This window comes from Dreissena polymorpha, chromosome 13 (genome assembly GCF_020536995.1).
Source record: "Dreissena polymorpha isolate Duluth1 chromosome 13, UMN_Dpol_1.0, whole genome shotgun sequence".
In the NCBI taxonomy this organism is placed as follows: Eukaryota; Metazoa; Mollusca; class Bivalvia; order Myida; family Dreissenidae; genus Dreissena; species Dreissena polymorpha.
In genome coordinates, this window is record NC_068367.1 from 75,742,870 (window position 1) to 75,765,013 (window position 22,144).

Sequence of the window (22,144 nt, forward strand, 5' to 3'; positions counted from 1 at the left end):
CCAAACAGCAATATCATGTAAACATGCATAAGGTTTGGTCAAATTGTTGTCAATGGAAACAAAATAAAACTGGAATAAACGATGGGTTCCCTCAGCTCTTGCATCACTGGGAACTGTGTAAGGTAGTGAAGTCTGCAGTGTACAAATGCTAAGGAAGTAAACAAGGCACTATTGTTACTTCAAAAAAAAACTTGTCAATAATTTTAAAAGTTACATAAGAAATAAATATTTATGCTCCTGAAGAGGTGCTAGCAGACAGTCATCATGGGTTGTCAGGTCTCATCTAGATGAATGCACATTTACAGGGATACAGTCATGCCATAGATTCATTCATCCTGCAAGTTTACTAAATTAACACTTTAAAAAAAAAATTCTCCATTGAAAATGAAAAAGTAGGAATAGTAGGAAGATTTGGTAAAAAAATAGGAAAAAGTAGGATCCTGATGAAAAAGTAGGAAACAGTAGGAAAAAGTAGGAAAAAGTATGACCGCTTGACAGCCTGTAAGGCATTACGGACAAGCGACAGTGGTGTTCGATGGTTACAAGACGATCCCTCTATCATCGACAACACACAACAGAGACGAGGAAAGAAACGTAAACCCTATTGTGAGTTTCACCAAAGAAACATAATGTTCATGCAAAAAGGTGGACGTTTTATCTCGTGACAAAAACAAGCCAGGCATGGTTGCTCTGATCAGCACAGCTCTGACTATTAGGGGTAGTAATGGCATTATTTCACCAGGGGATGCAGACGTAGATATTGTTAGAGCAACAGTGGAACGATCCCGTCATAGCACCACAGCGCTAATCGGCGAGGATAAAGATTTGTTAATCTTAATACTGCATTACTCCAAAAGGTACCATAAGACCATCTACTTCCGCTCTGATATAATCAAACAGTCAAAGGAAAACAAAGTGCACAATATTAATCTTTTGAAAAACTTTTTGGAGACAACGTTGAGTTGCGCTTTGTTCATGCTTACACAGGCTGTGATTCAACTTCAAGGATTTTCGGCATTGGTAAAAAGTCAGCCTTTTGTAAATTAATAAGACCTGATCCCCTCATGAAGTTATGCGCTTGTTCATTCCTCTTTCTAAACAAATTTCAAGCGGAAATATCAAATCTAGGAAAAGGCTTGATGGTGGAACTGCTTGGTGGAAAGTCCATTGATTCCTTAGAATCGCTGCGCCATAACATGTTCACAAAGAAAGTGGCTTGTGCCGAAACATTCGTCACTCCTGAGCGACTTCCCCCAACATAACATGCAACAGTATGTCATAGCTAACGCGTATATTATCAAATCATGGTGTGAAAGGGGATGGAAAATAATATGAAAACTACTGAATGGGGATGGAAACAGGAAACCGACCAATTAATTCCAATCATGACCCAAATCAATCCTTAACCTGACGAACTATTGAAAATCATACATTGTAACTGTTCTGTAGGATGTAAATCCTCTCGATGCAGCTGCAGACGCTATGTACTACCCTGCACTGCTGTATGTGGCCCTTGCCAAACTGAAAACTGTGACAATCCAAATAATTCACAAGAGGTATGTACTGAAGAAGAGGAGGACGACACGGGCAGTTTAACACACTGAGACAAATTTTATGGAACAAGGTAATGGTGTATCAGTAGACAGCGGAATGTCATATATTGTATTGCATGATTACTCAACTGCGTAATTATATCATCAATTCAATCCAAGTGTTCTTTGTCTCCAAAACTATGGTGTTTGACATAAAAATCATCACCTTTGAGTCAAAAGTTATGTACTTGCGGTCCTTCTCATTGTGGTGGTGCCTATTTTTGGATGTCATGTTAGATTTCTGCGTAACATATAAAACATATAAACTTATACTATGTCTGGTGATCTTAAAGTGTTCTTTGACACAAAAACCTTGGTATAGACAACAAAATAATCAATTTTGAGCGGATAGTTACATATTTATGACATAAATAGGTTTTGGCGGCCATCTTGGCGGCTATCTTGAAAAAACTACTTTCCGGAAGTCGGATTTCGGTAAACTTTTCATATGTTATTATGTACCTTCTACCCTACCTTTTGTAGCAAGTGTTTGGGGGGTCAAAGTGTATATTGACCTGACTAACCCCCTTACAAGAAGGTATACACACGTGACGTCTAAATGCAGCACGTTCGCGTGATCGTTTTTTCCGATTTAGCCCTTCAAGTGCTTTTCAGCGATGCTATTACCTTATAACATACTTCCCATTTTTTAGTGTAAAAAGGTAGCTGCTATGAGATTTACGGACTGTTTACTAACACGTGCTTTTTGAGAACACAATAGCTACTTGACAGTGTAACACGTCGTCTAAATTCGCCCATGATCATTTGTCCTCTTCCGACATTTCAATAACTTTGTTAAAATCAACCGCGATTGACGAAAAAAGAAAAGTCCTAAAATACCGTATTTTTTTACAATTATTATTTTATATTGATTTAAAAATCACGACTGGTATATTACATTACTTGACAAAAGTTCATATTTTCAGTATATTTGGTAATAAAATTTCGCGATGTGAAATCGACAGTACATCACGAAAATAGGTGACATAACGATATACACACTATAAATAACGCAAGAAGATTGATGATTTTATATATAAAATATATACAATTCACTACGCATGCACATTTGCATTCCTGGGTTTACCACGTGACGATGATATCAATCTGCTTGCGTTATTTATAGTAACTGGTAGTTACCTGATACCTGTACCCAGTAAAATTAAATACCGAATATACTGAAAATATGGAAACTTAACACCTTTTTTCGAGTAATGTAATATACCAGTCGTGATATTTTAATCAATATAAACTAATAATTGTAAAAAAAATCGGTTGACGGTCCCTTTAATGTACAGTGCCCATTTAACAGTGTTAAAATAAACCCAAATAAGATTTGTCCGAGGCTATTAACTTATCCTTTGTTTAAGAGTGCTTAAGAACTAATCAAGCTGATATAGTCACGTGCCATCTAAATGCTTCGTGTGCATATATCTATTTATCCTATTTATTGCAGCGCTTTTATTTACACTGTAACGTACAGCGATCAGGTTTAAATATCGCAAAGAGTTTTTCCGAACTTTTGACGAACAAGTGTTTTGTAAAGTATATAAACACTTATCAGGCTGATAGCCATTCTGCTAGCAGAGTTGTCGTTCGTTCCTCACTGCAATGAACCGCAGTGTAAGAGTGTGGCTGATAGCGTCACATTCCTTTATTTCGTGGCTTGCATGTAGCCATTCATCTAGTGTTTTGTCAAAAAGCAAACTAAGCAAACTTCAAACTTGATTGTTATATCCGGAATACGCTTATCTTTCGGTCTTCTCGAGTTAAGAGATAAGATAAATCGTTGACCGTTGAACATATGCTTCATCATATTGTATTTAATGCGGCCATGCGTTTGTTGATGAACGAATATATTGTCGAAATACATTACTACATCTAAACATGTGCGTGAGATATAAGTTCTAAAATGTATCAGTAAAAAGTATATAAACTTTATTGTACCGGGATACTCAATTGTTTAATAGTAAAATGCATTGGAGCCTTATACATTGTGTACTACAAACATGTTTTATAACCGTCTCGTACTGTCACTCGCCTCACCGGCGAGGTGTTTTCCCGTCTAAATAAAATAGTGCTAAGCTTAACAAAAGAATTGAAAACAATATGGCGAAACATGGCACATCGAACGTGGAAGAAGTAAGTAACGCATATTTCTATATTGTTAATTAAAAATGTTCGCAGCTCTTTAAAAGCAGGTTAAAATATAAAATAAACAATACACGTATTCGTTTTCGTTACTCTAATATATGTTAATATGTTCATACAGCAAACAAAGCGTCAATACTCATTCTGTCGTTTGTAGTCTAGACTAGAGACAAAGAAAAGACGCCGAGTTGACTTAAGTGTTAAGTTTAGTTTTCGCGTGATTATACAGCACACAAAGCGTTAAAGGGGCCGTTTAACATATTTTGACATGTATTGAAGCTTGTTATTAAATGCTTTATATTAATAAATTTAAACATTTGACCTAAAAATACCAGTAAAAAAAACAGGAATACAATATAAACAAGGGAAAAAAGTAATCCTCAACAGGGCTCGAACCACTGACCCCTGAAGTCCTGGATTAAAAGGTCTCCTGCCTAGACCACTCGACCATCCATGCTCATGCTTAGAGCGGATGTATTTTTTACCTATAAAAGCAATCCTCGTAGTTTCCCAAAATATAAGAACAACAACAGAACTTTCCAAATTATTCGTTTCGCGTCGCACAACGCTTTATAATTTTTAGGTTTTCAATTCGTCAAAATATGCATATAATGGATATTTAAGAGCATGGTTAATGGTCAGTATTACTATTTCCTCAAAAATATCATAACTAAAATGAAAATTTGCGAATCTGAAACAACATTTTTTAATTTTGTCAATTTACCAAAACGTTAAACGTCCCCTTTAATACTCACTCTCCCATTTAAAAACAGAGATCAGAAAGTATATGAAAGTGCCGTTTCGGCTGAGACCGAGTCGACTGAAAAATAAACGTGAGTACTCGCGAAAATAAATATGATTAATCACGAACTAAGGAGAACTGAGATCATTTAAACAAAAACAAAACACACATAATATTTTTACTTTTCTTATAAATGACCGCTAGATTTGTTGATTTGTTGACAGGCACATCAACGTCCTATGCATATACTTACATGTTCATTAGTGTTTTATCACAATTAAGTATATAAATCACTTAAAAGCATAAGCCTGATACTTGTAGTTTATTAATTGAAAGCCGAAACATATAACTTATGTATTTATATAAGTTTGTCTTGCACAGATATTTATAAATCAACTTTATTACGCAAAGATTTTTTTTAAATAGTGACACAATTTGTGTCAGTCATGGCATCGTATGCATGGAGCGGGTGCCAGGCAACCCCAATACCAACTTGCCTAAAAATATGGTAAACTCGCCCCTACTATATTTGACGACTCGTCCATCCAAAAGACGACTCCCAAAATTTGTTTTCCGTATATCTTATTGTTTGAAGATTAAAAAGGCATCTAGCATGACATTTGTAAACGCCAAGAATATTATTGATATTCCTCCTCTTTCAAATTTAATGAATCTCCTTTTTAATATTTTTTTGTCCTGAATATTGAAGCATTTAAGATAATAATACCGTTTATCTAAGATTCATAACTATAATATAGACTATTTATACTTTAAAAAGTGTGCGTTTACTTTGTTAAAAGGATACAACCATTGTGGCAGTCATTTTTGTGTCCAAAATCACATCATCTTACACACTGATTTTATATTGCAAAAAGTAACATTTGCCCCCCCCCCCCAAACCTGACCAAATTTTTTCAAAAAGGCCCAAATTAAAAATAACCTGGTGTTTCTTAAAAACATTTTATTTGAGAGGACTTAATCAAGCATTTTATAAATAAATTTTGCATGTACATAGTGTTTCCCAAGATAAGTCTGTGCAGTGCGTACAGGCTTATGAGGATAAAAACTTTCCGCCTAAACTCGATTTTTCATATCAAAAGAGACTCATTTTAAGCGACAAAAACACACAATTAAAGATTCTCCTTGATTTGTGCGGACAGCACCGTATTATCTTGTACAACAATTTACGCACATGCATGAAGTCTCGTTTTCCAAGAGCAAGCCTTATATATTTACATATTTACATGTTAGCCATCTATATATTGTTTAACTTTTGAATCATGATGCAGTTACATGTAATAATTTATGATTCTGCGGTTTGAATTGATGTCTATTCTTTTGTACAGTATAGAACTAAATTTGTATTATAATAGCTTGTTCTCTTGAATTTCTTTCATCAAAATCCACAGCATAATGATCGAACAACACAATACTCTGTATTCATGGAACAAAACTATGATTTATGAATTTAGAACAAAGGCTTCCATTTTTAAACATTTTTCCGGATCAAATTATTTCCAGATTCCGTCAATTATTTATTTATGAATTAACATCACTTTATCGCCTGTATGTAAGCCTTTTACAAAAAATGGTTATTGATAGACTGATAAACAATGGAAAAATGTACATGATCTATATAGAGCATTGTGCTTTGATGTCGTTGTTAATGAAATATGAACCAATGCCATAACTGTCATTTGCACCTCGCACTCAACATTAACTAAGATAGCTAATACCTATCAGATTAATCTTTTCCTGTTCACAGTCTTGACACTTGACGAAAAATCTGGAAAATGCTTAGTAATTTCAAGGAGTTAACAGTTTTCATAAAGCATTAAGTAGTTTGCGAATAAGATATTCGTGTGTTTTATGGAAATCGGATTAAAATAACTATTTAAAAGAAAAAGTTCAACACGAACTAACAGTATTGCAATTAAAACAATTGAAAGCTCATCGAAGGATATCGAAGGATTATAAAAGGAACCTTAAATACATATGAGCCCTTTATGCAAATCCTCTTTCCGACTTTCCAATTTATGCAATACAATTTTAGTTTGTACAAATCAGAGAATAAAAACACCATACATCGACAGTTTTCATATAGTAAAGGTTTTTATTTATATTTTGCATATTTTTTTTCCAAACTCTGAAACAACGAGTGTCTGCTTGTGCAATACAACCGGATCTAAGCCCCTTTTGTAGCAAACAAAAGAGAACCTGATATGTCTCGTTCACTGGAAAAATGCAATGAATTTGAGAGCGCTTTTATTGCCCAAGTGTGCTCTTTATGAGATATTATTATTGAGGCCTATCTTTATAATATGTTTATAATGCGCCTTATTTGGGACCGCCATGAAACAAGCATAGCTTGTTGACATCACTCTGCTGTGAACCTTCTCACATTTACAATGATACTTTTATTAACATGTTATATCGATAATACAATATCTGTTTTTTTCTGGGTCAGCTCTTGTATTGTGTCAATAAAACGAAAGGCATACTTTTTATATTTGATTTACATATCTCATCACATGGTTCCCGCTGTCGATCGCCATTTGCGCCAATCACGACAAAATAAAAAATTCTTGCGACACATTTCCGAAAATGGCGATTTTTAAAAAATCCACATTTTTTTCTGCTTAATATTTCCTTAAAATGACATAAGACGCTCTGTTAACCAGCCGCTTTTCGGCAGTCGTTATGCAATCGATGTCAGTGACGTAAGCAATACAGCTGAAATTAATGAAGCATGCTGACTGTCGCAAAGTGGCATGTAATGGTGATAACTGCGATGATTTGGGGTGTTGTTACAAGTTATCTTAATTGGTCGTAAGTATTATTGCTTCAGAGATAAGGCATAATTGAAATATACCGACTTTGCGCTTAAATGTGAATGGTATTTCTGAAACAGCTCTTGTATTGTGTCAATACACGGAGTGTATATTGACAGGAGATGAATCGAGTATTTGACCCTTACTGTAGTAAATTCAATCTTATGCAAAAACTATTCATCCGATTTTATTGGTTTATACGTTATCTTGTTGCTTATTAATTCCTCTTTCAAAAAAATATAACTTTTAGTATATTCCCGTTGTTATTAATGGATTTATAGCGAGTTAAACACAAGAAATACACATTTTATGTTTTACCACCGCGCGTTTTAACGTGTTGTGGCTATCGATCTTTTACGATTAGCGTACAGCGAAGCGCCGAGGTTATACATTTTGATGTACCCACTCACGTCTTTTGTTAAATTATAGTTTCATTTCTAGGCCGATTTTGACAAATTATATATCATTAGAAAGCTTACGTTACGTAGTAAACAGATATATCAATATATATTAAGTTTTTCTTCTGATTTCGACAGCCCGGCGAGTTATAACTTTAACTTTTGCAAATATCATACCGTTTTGGAGTTATAGAATCTAGATTTACGGTTGACATGTTCGTACTTAATACCAATTTGTAGCGTTTATATTTGGAGTTCAGTTTTAAAAATTACATCTTGCTTAGGAGAATAGAATTCTGTATACGATAGAAAAAAATTTTGTTTAAAAACGAAAGTAATTAAGGAATGAAGGCGGGAAAATGTAGCGCGCGTTCCTAACGCACTGAACTGATGCTACGGTCTTGGCGATTATGCTTTTGTTTAGAAACCGGCCATTGAATTTCTTTTGCCATCTTGTTATATTTTTTATGGAATATATTGTAGTATTTTGTTCACGAAACATATCAATAAAGCTTATTATAAATGAATCTTAATAAATTAACGATTTCAGCTCTTGTTTATAACACAGAAAGGGTGTAAAATTTATGATGAAACAGCGTATATAGCGGACCCTCTCGATATTATTCGGCTTTGCATGCATACTTGAAATAAAATGGGTGTCAAAAACATTCATCGTTTGCTGTTTATTATCAACAAGGTAATTATCTATAATTATTTGAAATGTTATTTACCTTAAATTATCAATTTATTAAAGATTCTTGAAAATCACGGTCCGTGTTACGCGGGTCATTTCGTATTTTGACATCAGGGCATCATGTCCAACTATTGAAAATCAGATTTTTTTTCACCGGGACGATGACGGCTTGGATTTAGACAGGCAGACAGATAGTTTATTCAGACTTAAACAACAGTACATCGTCTTCAACTCAAATATATAAATTATTTTTAGACGAATTGTTAGGTGATTACACATATAGCAGTGATGATTCTGAGAATGTTGCCATGTTTCTTATCCGTGTAATCTAGAGTCCATGGTTTGAGCATTTTTATCGCGGTGTTCAAATAAAAGATATCTCAATAATCTTGTTTATTGATAGATCTGTGGTTTTATTGCCCCTGTGTTCAGCACAAACCAATTATCTCGTTATGATCAGAAACTGTGCCGACCAATACTAAATAACACTATGGTGTCATACGCCACAGCAGGGACCTATACTTGTATATTGGTCCCTAACCACAGGTGGCAATGTCTGGTCAGATTACACTTTGTATGATACCTCCATGTCTTCTCGTGGTATTAGTGGTCATTTCTTGGAGTAATGTAACGCCAAATACTCAATTTTGCGTTTATAAGATATGTAGCGTATTGAAAACATTTATAGTCATCTGCCCATACAGATTGCCATAAACTAAATACTGTATAGATGTCAGCCAGCTAAATCACAATAATTATAAGTGCTTAATACCTATACATGTACATTTTAAACATTTAAAAAATCTAATACTTAACATTTAACGTATTTAGCGGGTACCGGTAAAAAAACTCCGTCATTTCGTAGTCCTATAAAGAGTGTATGGTAGTGTACGGAACAACATAATTAAAAACAGCATTCTCATTTGACCACAACGGGGTTAAAATATCTTTCCGAAAAATACAAATAATACAGAGTTTTAATTTAGAATTCTATATATTTATAACTCTGTTAACTTATAAAGATATTTCAATATACATGCATAGAGAGTTGACCGTGATTTTCAAGAATCTTTAAATAATTTTAATTAATTGATAATTTATGGTTAATAACCTTTCATATAATTTTACATAATTACCATTTTGATAATAAACAACAAACGATGAATGTTTTGACACCCATCATATTTGAAGTATGCAAAGCCGAAAAATATCAAGAGGGTCCGCTATACATTTGTATACGCTGTTTCATCATAAAATTAACACCCTTTCTGTGTTATAATCAAGAGCTGAAATCGTAAATTTATAAAGCTTCATTAATACTTAGCTTTATGGATATGTCTCTAGAACAAAATATTTCAATATATTCCATAAAAAATATAATAATCGTGGCAAAGGAAATTCAATGGCCGGTATCTAAACAAAAGCATAATCGCCATCAGTTCGGTTCGTTAGGACCGCGCGCTACTTATTTCCGCCTTCATTCCTTACTTGCTTTCATTTTTAAACCAATTTTTTTTCTATCATATACAGAATTCTATTCTCCTAAGCAAGATGTTATTTTTAAAACTGAACTCCAAATATAAACGCTACAAATCGGTATAAAGTACGAACATGTCAACCGTAAATCTAGATTCTAAAACTCCAAAACGGTATATTTGCAAAAGTTAAAGTTATAACTCGCCGAGCTGCCAAAATCAGAAGAAAAACTTAATATATATTTCTATATCTGAAAACAACATTACGTAAGCTTTCTAATGATATATAATTTGTCAAAATCGGCCTAGAAATGAAACTATAATTTAACAAAATACGTGAGTGGGTACATCAAATGTATAACATCGGCGCTTCGATAAAAGATCGACAGATACGACACGGTCACGTGACTTAGACACAACAAGATATTTGGCGTAACGGTCCCGTTTCATATCCGTGTAATCTAGAGTCCGTGGTCAATATAAAAACAAAAGGCATACTTTTTATATTTGATGTACATATCTCAACGTCCTTTTGTGAATAAGCATTTTAAACTAATGTCACTAATATTTCAGACCGCGTTAATCATCGTTAATGTCAAGTATACCCCCTTACATGGTACCGTGTGCAGGCACATTTTAGTTGTTTTCATGTTTACCCGTATACAAGTAATGGTTGTTTACTGTTTGTAAAATGGATATGCATTTGGAAAATGTGCAGTTATACACAACGGTATAATCGAGTGGTCATGAAAGAATGTGTTGTGCATTTAAAATTGATATCATCGTAAGTAAGTCTTTAATTCTGCTATAACGGCGTTGTGCATTACTTTAGCATGGGCTCTTTTTTTAGATAAAAATCAAATGTGAAAAACAATATTGATAAACTAAAATACTTTGATGTAATCTAATGATAACACATATCAAACAGTTACTTTAAATATATTAAGAATACTTATTCACAATGCGCACACGCTATGCGTTGATACCAAAATGTTATTTAAAATACAACTGTCGTAACCAAATTTACTTACATATGTCATGTCTCGTTTTAGATGGACAACATTGACCCGGACTTGTCTAAACAACTCTCCACAATATTAGAGGATGAAGGAATAACAGAGGAAATCGTGATGGCCAGGCGCATTGCATTCCTTATGATGGAGACAGGTTTAACAACGATTAGTAAACTTAACAATCAATCAATCGAGCATTTCTGTTTTGGCAGCCAGTCAGAGGGAGCGACAACGCATAGACTAATGTCTGACGTAGACATTTTACGTCGTATACCATGTATTAATATCATGCGAGGGGATTCGAAAACATGGAAAAAAGGAATGCTGAATTGTTTGATGCTTTGTATTAAGGATTATCCACAACACTTTAATCTGCAGGTTTACAGGAGCGATAAGCCCAAACCAGTGAAATCACAAACATTTGGCAATGGCATGCTCTTAAGTTATGGACCCGTGTTATTAAGCTCTGAGTTTTTTAGGAAACATTTCGAAATGTTATTACAGTCTTTTAGGGACGATAAATCTACCTATACCGCTGGACCTTCTGCTAGTTTTAGCGACGATATAGACATTGTGCAAGCACTGTGCACATCAGGTGACATTCCTGAACTGCAGATGTGGCTAGACAGGCCCAGACAGGGTAATTGGCCGCCTCTTAAATTGTTTGAGGAAGCGAAACATTGCGCGTGGTTCCTTGTACCGGTAGGAAATCCAAGCTCGCACATAAGAAACACAGAGTGGAGATTATCGCCAAATCTTATTGAAAGAAAACTCATGTTTAGTTTAACTATAACCCAGCTGAAATGTTATATATTGCTGAAAGAACTCAAGCGCGCAATTACGAGGGAAATGAAACAACAGGGAGGCGAGGGAGGCGAACTTACGAGTTTTCACTGCAAAACAGTGTTGTTTTATACACTAGAAAGAACGCAAGATCTCCCTCTCCAAGAAAGCAACTTGGCAATGTTACTAAAACTTTGTCTTCAAACGCTCCAAACATTTCTTAAAGATGGTGTATGCCCTCATTATATCATTGACCGCGTTAATCTGTTTGACGGTAAACTAAATAGTACACAACGTCACGCGATGCTCAACAAGGTGACGGAGCTCATAGATTACAACTTACGCGGGTTCGTAAAAAGTAAACTTGACGACGCAACACCATTGTCTTCTGACCAACGTCACGCGATACACGTACTCAACAAGGTGACGGTACTCATAGATACATACTCACATGGGTTCCCAAAAAGTCAACTTGGCAACGCAACACGATTGTCCTCTGACCAACGTTTTATTGCTCATGTATGTATTTGCAGTAAACTCGCATTTGAAAGGATACAGTGGTTCCATATTATTATGCTTTGCTTCCATGGCTTCATCAGTAAACCAATCGAGTTTGTTGGGGATCAGCTTAACACACTAATTGACAAATGTAAAGAAATAATAAATTATCACAACGCGAATGCATTTGAAATACAAGCAGCTAGGGAAATATTGACAACTGCTTTGTCTTTTCGAGGCTCTATTCAAGCGGCCCCAGCAATTCAAAGCGGCGTCTCGATTAACCAAGATGTCATGGACAGTTTCAAGGAATCGGTACAAGTTGGTGATGTCGCAAATCAAATCAATAATTTATCAGAAATGCTTAGCTATGGCAATCTTGCTTCGGAAATAAAGGATTGTTCAATTAACAAACATGCCATTGAAACCTTCGAAAAGGCCCTTGAGACGAATGGATTCTCAAGTCGACTGAAATTAGCATCTGTGATGTACTGCTCTGGAAACTTGCAGTCGGCAAAATTTATTCTTGAATATGCAGAACGTCAGTTTTCCCGGTACACTATGAAGACCTTATGTCGGTGTTTCAGTTATTACAATCGGTACATAAACCACCGAAAGATGTTTGAAAATAAACCTAATCCTAACATTGAAAGCAAAATTGCATTATGCATAATATTTCTTTCTAATGAGGCACCGTGCGTTCCCCCTGTGCTTTTGTATGAAATGACCAAAACAAGATTTGCACCTGATTACCGAGAAACAATAAGTACAAAAATAGAATTGAATGGTGAGGCTAGATTAGATGCTCGCGTGTTCATGTATTACCTGCAATACCTCACGTACGGAGGTCTCGGCATTCGGGAAAAACAGATCGTTGTCTTGACGAAATTCGAAGACTACATTTCAACGCATATTGATGATCGCATCTTGGATCTCCACTTTGATCATGGTCGTAACCACGAGGTATCCCATATGGCGACTGCATTGAACCTGCTCGGCCACTGCTGGGAGATGGAAGGGGATCTGAACAAAGCAGGCAGTAAATACAAGCTATCCCGAGATAGCAAGCCAAAACACAATCCGGCCGACTGGCACATTGGGAGACTTTCGTGCTATTCACCAGATCAATAGATATACCCCGGTAGTTGCAACGGGTTTTAATTTATATGCAATGACACTCGGCTCACGAACTGCTGGAAACGTTGAATAGGACGTACTTGAAACATAATTTCAAATTTAAATAATATTTATTTATATTTGTAAAATATTTAATATTTTTGGATTTAATATATATAGGAGCAATCGAACTTCAAGCACACTTGTATGATTTACTATTATAAGAAAGCACTCAATATATCGTTTGTGCAAACATTATTTTTAGATATTTGTTCTCATTTTCAATCTAGCATTATTATAACAGCTTGTATAGAAAGTATTGGACAAGGACATCAACTTGACAACATGTTCAATTGTTTCACACTTGGACTCAATGAAAACTATATATATATATATTACTTTTGCGTTTTTACTTGCACTTTTTTGCACACACGTTCTCTTTTTAAACAGCTCTTATAGGAAGTGATGGGCAGAAGCAACATCTTCAAATACAATATTTAATATCGTTATGTCTTGTGTACAATTTGTTCACCCCCGGACTTCATAGAAATAAAATTTAAATCAACATTTGTAACGGGTTGTTGCTGAACAACCTTAAACTCCAGCAGATCATACGTTGAAATAGCAATTGGGTATTTAACAACTCTTAACCATGCGCATCAATTAAGATAACTACAATTTTAATTTGTATTTATAATTTCCGTATTGTTGCATAATGTTATGATTAAATCATACCCTTTTTTATAAACAAAGTGTTTTTACGGTAGATGTTTTGTAACCAAAATGTGTCCACACATGTAGATATAAATGTGTGGACGCATTCAGATTAGTTCGGTCCATACTTGTTCCGTTTTTAAACAACCTTCATCTTTGGGGATAGATGCTTCGTACAGAAATAAAATAAACTGATAAAAAATACATATTTTACTTAAAACTAATATTTCTACAGGTTCTATAAAAAGTATAGACTTTAAAACAATAGTCTATATATCCTTATTTAGGTATGAAAACTCACAGACTAAACTAATAGTTTAATGGTGTTATAATTGACGGTTTGATTTAGTTTATATTAATTGATACAAAAGTTTAAATACAATATGCGTGTCAACTTATTGATTATACAGACGTGTACTTGCATAAATTCATTTGACAATAATCTATATGGTCCATCTAAGGATTTATGATTTATATAGTATATGTATTAGTATATACAACGGATTATTAAATAAACGTGTTTGTAGTATTTTTATGCAGTTTTAAAATTGTGAACTGTAGTTTGATTGTATATATTTATAAAATGGTAAATGTAATCTTTTTACCTACTCAATTGTAGCATGGTATATGTTTTTTAACATAAATTTGATTTGGCTAAGATGACACATAGTTAAACTGTTCTAACGAAATGTTGTTGTTTTTTTCCTTTTTTTCTTATTTATTTTCCATGTTTGACATTTACCTTGGCAGAACTAATATTTGCATACATAAACGCATGGGTAATATAACATAAAAATCCCAAATAATTCAGAATTATTGTGATTTGTTGAACATAATTTGTTTGTAATATTATACAGTGCAGTCAATCATATAAGTATATATACAATATATGTTGTCACAGTTACACAACCCCCCCCCCCCCCCCCCACACACACACACAAACACCTCACACATGCATGCAAGCATCTGCGCGCAGGTTCACAATACACATTATTGTGTTCAAACGGCCTATGAAAAAGTAACATAATATTTTCAAGCATAATACAAGCGCTCTTAATTCTTTATTTGGTTTTACCTTTTGTAGACGTTTTAAACATAAAAATACTAGTGTCGAGAGCAATTGCACATATGTATTTAAAGAGGTTATCTAAATAATATTGGTTGAAACATATCTAATGATGTGGATCAATTTTTGAAAATGTTTATCATGCTTGTTTTTAATAAGGGCAATTTCTGCTTCCGTCTGTATTTTTATTGTAAAACCCATTTATGTCTAGCGTCTAGAAAAAAAGGCCTTTGTAAACAGCATGATGCGGCGTCTCATCTGGATCTACGCTGTTTAAAGGAATTTCTGTAAGAAATATTCTAAATATAGAAATAAATATACTAGACATCCCTAATTTTGGAAATAAATTGATCCCATTTAGAAGGATGGGAGAGTCTACCAGGTATAAATAGGTTAAGATAATTAAAAACAGAGTTGACGTTTGAGATGCATTTCATGTAAAATATGAATGTTTATATTTAAATTTATACAAAATTCAAAACATCGCTGTAAACATTTTTGTCGATAATACCAATAAAAGGTTATTTATTTGTTGGATTTTATTTCAATACTCACATCTTTAAGAAAGTTTTGCAGGTTCGTCTATAATTCTTGAAAGTAAGCGCATTCCGAAAATAAGTGGTCAATTGTTTCAATATTTGATTGGCAAAACTCGCAAAAACTACACTCTTTCATTCCGCATTTTGTTTAAAATTTATGTGTACGAACTGTTCACTTAAATGGAATTGTATATAATTATTATTCTCAGTCGGTAATTTCGTTTAGATTCAATGTTTTTTTTTCTATTTCATTTCAGTACTGTTGTCATTTTTATTTTGTGATTCTTGTTGTATACTATAAAGTCTTTTGTTTCTTTGTTTGATATTCTCTATTACATCACAATTGTTTTTTCGGGAACTATTAATATATAAATGCGTATGCAATATTATTTTTAATTCGTGTGGAGTCGCGGATAAAAGTGAATAATAATTTAAAAAAATAAGTGGTTGTATTTTATATAAGAATTGCATTTCACTAAACATATAATATGCATTTCTTTGATAATTGTTCAACTGTCCTATATTTTTTATACGTTTGTTGTACAAGTTCACTAGAAAAACATATTTATTATTGATGTTTATATTTTTGTTGTTCCGTATAACATAATAACTATAGGAATACTTCTTTGTGAACTAATAGGTTTTTAACCAGGTTTTCCGAAGGAAAAAACTGGTTATTAGATTGGCGAATGCGGGCGGGCTGGCTGGCTGGCGGGCTGGCTGGCTGGCTGGCGGGCTGGCGGAATAAGCTTGTCCGGGCCATAACTATGTCGTTCATTGTCAGATTTTAAAATCATTTGGCACATTTGTTCACCATCATTGGACGGTGTGTCGCGCGAAATAATTACGTCGATATCTCCAAGGTCAAGGTCACACTTTGAGTTCAAAGGTCAAAAATGGCCATAAATGAGCTTGTCCGAGCCATAACTATGTCGTTCATCGTCAGATTTTAAAATCATTTGGCACATTTGTTCACCATCATTGGACGGTGTGTCGCGCGAAATAATTACGTCGATATCTCAAAGGTCAAGGTCACACTTTGAGTTCAAAGGTCAAAAATGGCCATAAATGAGCTTGTCCTGGCCATAACTATGTCATTCATTGTGAGATTTTAAAATCATTTGGCACATTTGTTCACCATCATGGGACGGTGTGTCCCACGAAAGAATCACGTCAATATCTCCAATGTCAAGGTCGCCACGACTAAAAATAGATTTAAAAAAAAAAAAAACTTACAAAGGGGGTTAATTTTTTTTGGTCATTTCAAAAGTTCAGTTTGAGTTTTCTCCCTTTATCAGATTTTTTTTTCACAATGAAAACCTGGTTTTGTGACAATTTTGTCCCTTGTTTATGTTTTGCTTTGCGACAAGCAGAGCTTTCATTAATAAATGTTCTTTACTAAACGAACAGAGATATAGAACCAACAAGACAAAAATACAAAATTATATACACCTTTTCCGCATATTTGCGTTTTGTCCGATATCCCCCCTTTTTGCCTCTGCTCGTATTATTATTAATCGGGATCTTTGTTATATTTAATTATTAAGCACAACTAATTCCTTAAAATGTATTGGTACTTGATTTATTTCAACACAACACAACATTTTTTTATTTTCATTGTGTCACGTGACTTGCTATTACTGTTTATGTACATATCTGTATGTTCACATGGGCCTATGGCCTACTGATTCTGAAATAAAATCTTCTTCTTCTTTACTTACGTTTTTTGTTATCATAGTTTCATCCAAGTAACATTCAAATATAAGACTGGTTCCAAATTTTGTAAGTTTTTATTGTAGCAGGAGTTTGCATTTGCCATGATTGTCTTATCTAGGAATCGTTTAACCCAGCCCGCTTTAATGGCGTTCAAAAACACACAATGGATGTCTCTTTTAGACCTCTATTTTTATAAGGCTGAATTTGTCTACGTCTGCAAAGATAAACAGTCCAGGTTTCTTGTTAATTTCAAGATAGTCAATTACATCAAATATTAATCTTGCATTTTCACCTATATATCGGTCTTTCATGAAACCAGTTTTGGCATAACTAATTGATTATATTTTAAAAAGGGATTTTCCACAGAATCCCTTTTAAAATGGTCATTTTAAAGGAAATTTCTTTAAAAAAAAAACACATTTTTCTCACTTTTTTGAAGAAAGTACAAAAAAATTTACGCTGGCAGTACAACCCATCTTACATTCAGACAGGAAAATTGAACTGAAACTTAAATGTTATGCTGGCGGTACAACCTCCCAAAGGTTCAAAATAAAAACTTAATATTCTTTGAAAATGTTACGCCGGCAGTACAAACTCCCTAAGGTTCATAATCACATAGACAAATAAATGTTTGAAAATGTTACGCCGGCAGTACCAACTTCCAGCAAGGTATAATCACACAGTAAAAATCACACTGAAAAAAAGGAAGATAAACCACTTTTAAATGTTTAAGTTCTTAGGTTCATAATCACAACAGATAATTCTTTGAAAACGTTACGCTAGCGGTACAAACTCTCAGAGGATCATAATCAAAATGTTACGCCTGCGGTACAAACTCCCTAAGGTTCCAATAGTAAAAATCACACAAACCACTTTTAAATGTTTAAGTTCTTAATTTAATAGTAAATTATACAAGTAATGTAAATACAGAACACACAAAATGATATAACTCTTAAAATTTAACTGAAAATGTTACGCTGGCGGTACAACCTCCCAAAGGTTCATAATCACAACAGATAATTCTTTGAAAATGTTACGCTGGTGGTACAAACTCTCAGAAAATACACAATGACAGATAATTGTTTTAAAATGTTACGCCAGCGGTACAAACTTCCAAAATGCATAATCACACAGAAAAAATCACACTGAAAAAAAGGAAGATAAACCACTTTTAAATGTTTAAGTTCTTAGGTTCATAATCACAACAGATAATTCTTTGAAAACGTTACGCTAGCGGTACAAACTCTCAGAGGATCATAATCAAAATGTTACGCCTGCGGTACAAACTCCCTAAGGTTCCAATAGTAAAAGTCACACAAACCACTTTTAAATGTTTAAGTTCTTAATTTAATAGTAAATTATACAAGTAATGTAAATACAGAACACACAAAATGATATAACTCTTAAAATTTAACTGAAAATGTTACGCTGGCGGTACAACCTCCCAAAGGTTCATAATCACAACAGATAATTCTTTGAAAATGTTACGCTGGTGGTACAAACTCTCAGAAAATACACAATGACAGATAATTGTTTAAAAATGTTACGCCAGCGGTACAAACTTCCAAAATACATAATCACACAGAAAAAATCACACTGAAAAAAAGGAAGATAAACCACTTTTAAATGTTTAAGTTCTTAGGTTCATAATCACAACAGATAATTCTTGAAAATGTTACGCCGGCGGTACAAACTCCCTAAGGTACCAATAGCAAAAATCACACAAACCACTTTTAAATGTTTAAGTTCTTAATTTAATAGTAAATTATACAAGTAATGTAAATAAAGAATACACAAAATGATATAACCCTTAAAATTAAACTGAAAATGTTACGCTGGCGGTACAACCTCCCAAAGGTTCATAATCACAACAGATAATTCTTTGAAAATGTTACGCTGGTGGTACAAACTCTCAGAAAATACACAATGACAGATAATTGTTTTAAAATGTTACGCCGGCGGTACAAACTTCCAAAATGCATAATCACACAGAAAAAATCACACTGAAAAAAAGGAAGATAAACCACTTTTAAATGTTTAAGTTCTTAGGTTCATAATCACAACAGATAATTCTTTGACAAGGGACAAAATTGTCACAAAACCAGGTTTTCATTGTGAAAAAAAAATCTGATAAAGGGAGAAAACTCAAACTGAACTTTTGAAATGACAAAAAAAAATTAACCCCCTTTGTAAGTTTTTTTTTTTTTTTAAATCTATTTTTAGTCGTGGCGACCTTGACATTGGAGATATTGACGTGATTCTTTCGTGGGACACACCATCCCATGATGGTGAACAAATGTGCCAAATGATTTTAAAATCTCACAATGAATGACATAGTTATGGCCAGGACAAGCTCATTTATGGCCATTTTTGACCTTTGAACTCAAAGTGTGACCTTGACCTTGGAGATATCGACGTAATTATTTCGCGCGACACACCGTCCAATGATGGTGAACAAATGTGCCAAATGATTTTAAAATCTGACGATGAACGACATAGTTATGGCTCGGACAAGCTCATTTATGGCCATTTTTGACCTTTGAACTCAAAGTGTGACCTTGACCTTGGAGATATCGACGTAATTATTTCGCGCGACACACCGTCCAATGATGGTGAACAAATGTGCCAAATGATTTTAAAATCTGACAATGAACGACATAGTTATGGCCCGGACAAGCTTATTCCGCCAGCCCGCCAGCCAGCCCGCCAGCCAGCCAGCCAGCCAGCCCGCCCGCATTCGCCAATCTAATAACCAGTTTTTTTCCTTCGGAAAACCTGGTTAAAAATGTTACGCTGGCGGTACAAACTCTCAAGAGGATCATAATAACAACAGATAATTCTTGAAAATGTTACGCCGGCGGTACAAACTCCCTAAGGTACCAATAGTAAAAATCACACAAACCACTTTTAAATGTTTAAGTTCTTAATTTAATAGTAAATTATACAAGTAATGTAAATACAGAACACACAAAATGATATAACTCTTAAAATTTAACTGAAAATGTTACGCTGGCGGTACAACCTCCCAAAGGTTCATAATCACAACAGATAATTCTTTGAAAATGTTACGCTGGCGGTACAAACTCTCAGAGGATCATAAACACAATGACAGATAATTGTTTAAAAATGTTACGCCGGCGGTACAAACTTCCAGAAATGCATAATCACGCAGAAAAAATCTCACTGAAAAAAAGGAAGGTAAACCACTTTTAAATGTATAAGTTCTTAAATTATTAGCAAATTATAAAACAAGTCATAACAAGGGCTGTTTGTAAAACATGCATGCCCCCCATATGGGCTCTCCGTTGTAGTGACAGCCATTGTGTGAATATATTTTTTGTAACTGTGACCTTGACCTTTGACCTAGTGACCTGAAAATCAATCAATGTACTTATGTAGATTCATGATCCTAGCCATAAGCGTTCTTGATTTATCATCCGGACACCATTTTACTATTTCGGGTCACCGTGAAATTGACCTTTGACCTAGTGACCTGAGAATCAGTAGGGGTCATCTGCGAGTCATGATCAATCTACCTATCAAGTTTCATGATCCTAGGAATAAGCGTTCTTCAGTTATCATCCGGAAAACATTTTACTATTTCGCGTCACGGTGAACTTGACCTTTGACCTAGTGACCTCAAAATCGAACGGGGTCATCTGCGAGTCATGATCAATGCACCTATGAAGTTTCATGATCCTAGGCATAAGCGTTCTTGAGTTATCATCCGGAAACTATTTTACTATTTCGGGTCACCATGACCTTTGACCTAGTGACCTCAAAATCAATAGGGGTCATCTGCAAGTCATGATCAATGTACCTATGAAGTTTCATGATCGCAGCCATTAGCGTTCTTGAGTTTTCATCCGGACACCATTTTACTATTTCAGGTCACCGTGACCTTGACCTTTGATATAGTGACCTGAAAATCAATAAGGGTCAACTGCGAGTCATGATCAATCTACCTATCAAGTTTTATGATCCTAGGCATAAGTGTTCTTGAGTTATCATACGGAAACCATTTTCCTATTTCGGGTCACCGTGACCTTGACCTTTGACCTAGTGACCTGAAAATCAATAGGGGTCATCTGCCAGCCATTATCAATCTACCTACGAAGTTTCATGATCCTAGGCATAAGTGTTCTTGAGTTATCATCCGGAAACCATTTTACTATTTCGGGTCACTGTGACCTTGACCTATGACCTAGTGACCTGCAAATTAATAGGCGTCATCTGCGAGTTATGATCAATCTACATATCATGTTTCATGATCCTAGGCCTAAGCGTTCTTGAGTTATCAAACAGAAACCATTTTACTATTTCAGGTCACCGTGATCTTGACCTTTGACCTAGTGACCTCAAAATCAATAGGGGTCATCTGCGAGTCATGATCAATGTACCTATGAAGTTTCATGATCCTAGGCCCAAGCGTTCTTGAGTTATCATCCGGAAACCACCTGGTGGACGGACCGACCGACAGACCGACATGTGCAAAGCAATATACCCCCTCTTCTTCGAAGGGGGGCATAGTAAATACAGAACACACAAAATGATGTGTAAATTTTCAATCAGTGAAATTTCAAAAATAAAAAACAATACCAGTATACTAATATGTACTCAATCCACCAGTCAGCAGGTCAGAAAATATATATTAAATAGTGTGAATGATTCAATATTATTTATGTCACACTTAAATTAGTTCTCAAAATATACAAGTATTAAAAAATGCTAAACATTTTTTTTTAACATGTGAAGTCATTATGCAAATTAAATATTTAAATAAAACAATCTTTACCGCTATTACATGTATAACCAT

The 22,144-nt window shown here is 34.5% G+C and overlaps 1 protein-coding gene and 1 long non-coding RNA gene across 2 annotated transcripts; both read left to right on the forward strand.

Annotated features, from left to right (window-relative positions):
* The first annotated feature begins 3,295 nt into the window (after nt 1-3,295).
* LOC127856264 (uncharacterized) lies at nt 3,296-14,876 on the forward strand. The gene is made up of 2 exons (XM_052392370.1): nt 3,296-3,734; nt 10,936-14,876. The coding sequence occupies exons 1-2, from the start codon at nt 3,702-3,704 to the stop codon at nt 13,306-13,308; spliced, it is 2,406 nt and encodes an 801-aa protein (XP_052248330.1). The 5' UTR covers nt 3,296-3,701; the 3' UTR covers nt 13,309-14,876.
* A 53-nt stretch (nt 14,877-14,929) lies between these two features.
* Nucleotides 14,930-17,328, forward strand: LOC127856272 (uncharacterized). Its single transcript, XR_008037933.1, has 2 exons — nt 14,930-16,475; nt 16,638-17,328. It is a non-coding gene; the product is annotated as an uncharacterized LOC127856272 (long non-coding RNA).
* The last annotated feature ends 4,816 nt before the right edge of the window (nt 17,329-22,144 follow it).